Source organism: Eurypyga helias, unplaced genomic scaffold (assembly GCF_000690775.1).
Source record: "Eurypyga helias isolate BGI_N326 unplaced genomic scaffold, ASM69077v1 scaffold35304, whole genome shotgun sequence".
NCBI classification, from domain to species: domain Eukaryota; kingdom Metazoa; phylum Chordata; class Aves; order Eurypygiformes; family Eurypygidae; genus Eurypyga; species Eurypyga helias.
Window position 1 is genome coordinate 1161 of NW_010245417.1, and position 6176 is coordinate 7336.

The 6176-nt window shown below is 36.7% G+C and overlaps 1 protein-coding gene across 1 annotated transcript in view; it reads right to left on the reverse strand.

Annotated features, from left to right (window-relative positions):
• Positions 1-4268: 4268 nt before the first annotated feature.
• Positions 4269-6176, reverse strand: part of OXCT1 (3-oxoacid CoA transferase 1) — a gene marked incomplete at both ends in the record, with an annotated part of 34897 nt that continues 32989 nt past the window's right edge. The window contains 2 exons of the mRNA XM_010150040.1: positions 4269-4344; positions 5104-5176. Coding sequence (XP_010148342.1) covers positions 4269-4344; positions 5104-5176 — 149 coding nt within the window. The remainder of the gene's footprint in view (positions 4345-5103; positions 5177-6176) is intronic.

Consider the following 6176-nt stretch of genomic DNA (forward strand, 5'->3'; position numbering starts at 1 on the left):
CCCCTCCAGAAACCCTCTTGTTAGTTGGAGAAATACCAAAGGGAGGAAGACAAAAAGCCATTTACCAATAAATGCCAGTGTTTAGGAAATAACTTCTGCCTAAGCAAACACCATTGTTTACTGCATGTGCTTAATATTCTCACCCTCTTCCTCCTTTATTCAAGAGATTTTCTTCTCCATTAGAAATTAGCAGATAAGAGCAAAGAAACAGCTGTAATTATTGCAGTGAGCCTTCCTTAGCTTAGTTTGTAATAAGTGCAACTAAATACACACATACACACACTAGGGCTCAAGTGTTATCAATCTCCAAAGGACAGAAAGGAAAGCTTCATGATGGTACTTACTCAGAACCATGAAATTTAGTTATTACTTGCTCCTGAAATAGTGGCAAATACCACGAAACCAAGAACCCAAAAGTTACAGCATATAAGAAATGCTTAAACCAAACCTAAACACAAAGCTAAGCAAAAAATGTTGCAACAAAATACAACTTAAAGTTCCCTTACACTATGAGCTTCCAGCAAAGTTGATCGTTGTATCACCCCAAACAAATCTTGTGGCTAAAAAAAGATGCATCTTGCTCACAATTCAACTTAACTGATGACAACATAGCATCTTATTTACAAGAAAAGCGGGAATGCCTGAATGACCATGTGCTGGTTAATCCCATTTTTAAAATCTGTACTGTAGAATGGTAATAACATCAGTAAAGCAGACTAAGAATCATCTGACCAATGGATCTCAAAACAAAGTAACAAAAGGCAAATGACTGCTGATTGCAAAGGCTCCTAGCTGGATTTATGGAGTGTTATCAGGTATATTTACTCACAAGTAAATACAAACTCACTGAAAAAGAAGTTTGCAGACAGACAAAGGTTCGTAAGAGTGGCAAATGGGTAAAGCAAATACCACAAAAAATAATTCTGATAGTCTCCAGTTGTGACGTATCTTTGGAAACCGATGCTAACACGAATCAAACAAGCTCTGGAGAGTCAACTAAACATATTGGGAAAATATCTGTGGAAAATATGTTGATTTCGAAGTTTATCTAAATACAGGAAAAGTTGAGATTTCACCTTTTTCTCTGAAGATAACTGTATACATACCCTGAGCAAAAATTAAAATTTTGATTCAATACTTAAACATCAAAACATACTTTTGTTGTGAGAAATATAAACACATGTAGCTTATAAAGTTTAGAAAATGCTTGTTAAGCATGACTAATTGTGTCAAATGTAGAAAAGGCACGTAGAAAAGAAACTATGAAAAACCCCAGAAGTTGCAATGAGAAAATGGTAATACATGTTGATTTAATCTGCAAGTTTTAATTTAAAAAGAAAATGTCCTGCAACTTTAGTTACAAATACTATACTGAATAACAACCCCAAACACTTGCTAAAAAGCTTTGGAAGATATCAGGAAAGTCCTAAGTAAAGCCAATGGCAGTGGAAGGCAACAAAAATTAAACCTGGAAATACAGCACAGTGGACTTAAAAAAAAAAAAATCCCAATCCAAGTAAAACAAAAACCAAGTATGAAAACAAGTGGTGAATTGCTCTGGCTCATGACATCGCTTTTCAAGAATGAACACTCCGGTGAATTAGCTTTTAGATTCAGCACAGATGCAACTTCATGCAATTTTCTATCCTGAGATACCAATATGGTCACTTGAAATGACTGGGATTTTTTGGCATTAAAATCTATCCACTTCAGGACTGGCTTTTTTCAAACTTTTCAGCTTTCTGAACTATCACTAGAGGTGCATTTTTGCTGGTTTACTAGGAATACTACAGAGCAGGAATCTTTACTTAGTACCTGTTCACCTGGGTATTTTGAAGAATAGTTCTCTTGCCACTTAATTTTACAAAAGCAATTAAAAGAAACAAAGCAATTCTTCCTACCTAAAAGTCAACCCATCCCGTTCTGCTTTCTAAGAGACCTTTCAGATACAGCCTGAGTAAAACGAAGGTTTTAGCAGGTGCAGGAACATTTAACACTGCTTTTGCAGGACCAAAGGATTGTCAAAGAAGAAAATCTCAGGAGTTACAGAATCTTTAATACAAAGGATAGTCTAGGGACATGTTTATAAAGTGACTTTCATTTGGCAAAATTATAAAGAGAATGTCAGCCTAAGGAAACTCAGCTAAATTAAACTAATCCAAACCAGCTAAATGAATTTATCGTATGATTGAAATAAAAAGATGTATACAAAAATCTCTAAATACTATTTACCTTCCAAAAATGGTTTTACTGTGTAACAACTTACCTTTTAAAAACTTTTTCCAGTCTACATTCAAAATTTTGACACAGTATGTAATAATTTGGAACCATTTTTAAAAGCCATTATGTAACCAAGTAATTTCTGCCTGTGTAAGACACCATCACAAGTTAATGTGAAGGAAGTACTTTCACAAAACCAGAGCTACTTCATCCAGTAAAAGAGTAGTTCTTAAGACTGACATGGAGGAAAAAACATCCCACTTAGCTTCTCAGTGACATATACCTGCAGTACTGGACTGACAGTGTCGATTACTTACATTTTTTACATCAATCATCTGAAAAAAATAGAGTTTACTAAGTGTAATTTTTTTAACGTTAACTATTTAAAACATACAATGAGAGTTTGAGTGCCTTATCATACCTTTGAGATAGAGAGACATGGATAAATCAGGTGAACTCAAATTTTAGTTACCTGAGGTTTCAACTCCTTAAAAAGTTACACTATCACACTTTCGCCTTGGCTCAAACAGCAAACCTAGGATAAGAAATGTAATTTGGTTTATCCCTTATATTTTGAGTGTGTGTGGGTTCCTCTTAGAACTAGCTGGTTTCATTGTTTTGGATTCTAATGACAAGGTCTTGTAAATCAGGAAAATTAAAGAGATTGAAATTGAACAATGCAAAGCTAATTAGTATTGCCTTAATGCACGTCGTACTTGGACTACTACAGTATATCCAGCCATCACATTATGTTTAAAGCACAGAGTTCTATCAAAATACATGAAACAGCAACAGAAGAGCATACACAGGATGCATGTGTATCAGTGGGGTCTGGAAAGATCTAGCCAGCACTAGTCCATCTGTTCTCAGTTGTGTGACCATAAAATCAGGTTGCACTGTGAGAACATCTAAGGAAGACTGTTTCCCTATGTATTCATCTCCTATTCATCTTCATATGTGCCATATTCCAACCTAGCCATAAGCCCTTCACATCCCCTACGGTCACCACAGACACCTGGAATGGCCCTTCAGATAACCCTCTCTCACATCTACCTGTACAGACCCTGTCTTTGTCCCCTCTTGCTAGAAGTGGTTCATACTCCAGCCACTGCTCCATGACTTGTGTGCTCAAAGGCTTACTGGAGAAATCGCACAGACTGCTGGGCTCAACTAACACCTCCCCAAGAGGCAGGACATTCATTTGGAGTTTTCTGCTCCTCTGCTTAGCTTTAAGTTTTTAAAGACTTTCCTGAGACCTTTAGCACTGCTCAGACAGATGGAAATACACCTCATTACCTCAAACCAGGCTAAAAAGATTTATTTCTAGACTTCTCTGAGACAAACCGTATCAGAAAGTACCACAGTGAAAGCCACTGAAAATATCAAACTTGCAAACCATATGAAAGATATTTATGTGGTTTAATGTGAAAACATAAACTGTGTCCAGAGAATGGCTTAAAATCATCTGCTGCTTCAGTAATACTGGGGTTAACCTATATTTCTATGGTTGAAACCCTTAAGTCTATTGGGTTAAATACAGTAGTATTGCTTCCTTCTAGATGTATTCAAAATGTCAATACTGTGATCCTTTGACAGGAACGCTAAGAAAAATAATGCAGACTTTTAAAAAATAATTTTATGATGAGCTGCATGCTATTTTACACCTTCCTTCAAGGTTTTGCTCCAGGTACAACTATAAAAGAGTTGTGGCTCTCTCTTTTTTCTTTTCTCAAGAAAAAGCATCAGTTGTCAGAAAAAAAGTGTGACATTTGAAAGGCACAGACTCAAAAGAAAAAGGCTTACATAAATCATGTTTAGATTTCACAATGCTTATTACAAGCATAATTTTGGAGGGCTCACTCCTGGTAATTAATTACTTGATGCCAGCAGTATGTAAGAAAACCTGTTAACCTTAAAGCTGTACACATCTTCTATTTTAATGCTTTGAGCTTCACATTCTGCTTCAGCCCTCTTCTTTGCCTGACCTGCAGCTACATTTACATTATCCAAAATACAGTGCACTGACAGTAGTACAAACACCTACTTACAGGAATCATCCAGTTGGCCAGGTCACCATACTTAGACACCTGCATTGCTCCAAGCATTGTCAAATCAACATGGCCTCTGGAAACAGAAAGTGTGTAATTAGCACATCATATTCAAGTAACATCTTAACAAGCTTTTGTTCACATTCTCATTACATCAATATAAAAACGGTGGCATACCACAGAGTAGCAACCATTTTGTCACACATGTAGTTGTTTTTTTCCCCCTGTAGATGTATTGCTGATGCGTATTTTCCTGTCTGCCTACTGAGCCTCAAAAATGTTATTACTTCTGTCTGGTTTTGGTTAATTGCATGCACAGTCAATCAGCTCTAAACTCATACTTTTAAGTGCACTCCTTCACATATTTACATGCACTCATTATCTTTTCAGAGCCATTAGGATTTAGTGTTTGTTTGCAACCAACCTCCCTCCAGAAAAACAAACAAAAAACAGGTGCAGATGGTGAATTTCCATTAGGGAGGTGGAATGAGGATCACAGTTGCAAGCTGAGCAAAAAGAATATACAGAGTGCAAGTACAGATTAGATACCTGGAAATGACCAAAAAGTAGTTGTTAAAACATAGTTATAAATGTGTTTATATATAGCCAGGTGGTGGTAGACAGGAACATCACTATGGTATCTATTAGGTACAGTGTTTTTCTATTTCCAATAGCTAGACCTAATCCTCTGTAAACCATCAGTGATTTAAGTCCATGATCATTTCACAGGTTGCTAAATGCTTACCACATTTCAAAGAACTACTAATGAGTTCAGTCCCTGACTCAGTTTATTCTTTTCATGTTTGAAAAGATCAGGGTTTGTGTGGTTACGTACCCTCTTATCATTGCAAATGATTCATCGCTAGAGAAATAGGAAGAACCTGGAAGAACGGTGACTGTCTCCTTACCTGTAAAAGAAATAAGCTATAGCATGTATCTTCTCTCTTTGACAAATGAAGTCACAGCTATTAACCAAGAAATAAGGGGCTTTTTAATCAAATTCCTTTGGATTCTGTACAACTGTGGATCTGATTATGTGACCTACTACATCACATCAACCTAATCAATCATAATGAATTGTGAAGCAATTTGTTACAATTTTTAATGATAAAACTGTAGGCTCTTTGACCACCAGCAGCTCCAGGCAAGACAACATTGACACTAGAGGCTAAGAAATCTCTGTGGACTTCCAGCTTTCTGCTCTACCCACAGAAAAAGTGAGAGGTCACTCTCTTTTGAAACAAAGAAAGAACATCTTCAGGAGACAAGGAAGAGTGAGCAGACCAGATCAAACAATTTAGAGTGATAATGATGTAGACAACAGAAAATAAATGGCAGACCTAAAATCTTCTATTGCTTTATTAAAGTGCACAAGAAAAGGTGCTTCCCTGTACTGGACTGTTCTCTGCACAGTGCTTGAGTTAAGCAATGGAGCACACATGGAAGCTTCTTGATGCGGTCTGAAGCACTCCTGCCAGCCCTTTGAATCAGCCTAAGCAACAATCATGTGCCTCTGCAAAGGCATAAGAAACCCATCTAAAGGTGAAATTATAAACCAAGCATAGGAAACTTGAGAGAAAAAAACACACTGATGTTGTGAAGAAAAAGTGTAACAACAAAGGGGAAGAGGAATGAGTCACTTTCCAGAAAACAGGGAAAAAGAGATTAGGTTAACTAAGAGGAGGGGGAAAGGGAAGGAAACACTGTAGAAAGGTTAAAATAGAGACCTAAGTTACCTGTTTTAATTTACTGAGCTCACTTAACGCATATTATATGCCAAGAGATTATATGGATATTAAATTTTGACACATAAAACAGTACAGAATTAAGGTCATAAAGTGGTCTTGCAGAGCGATCTCAAGAATTCACCATGTTAACATCCAGAACTGCTGAGACTGCCTGAATTAT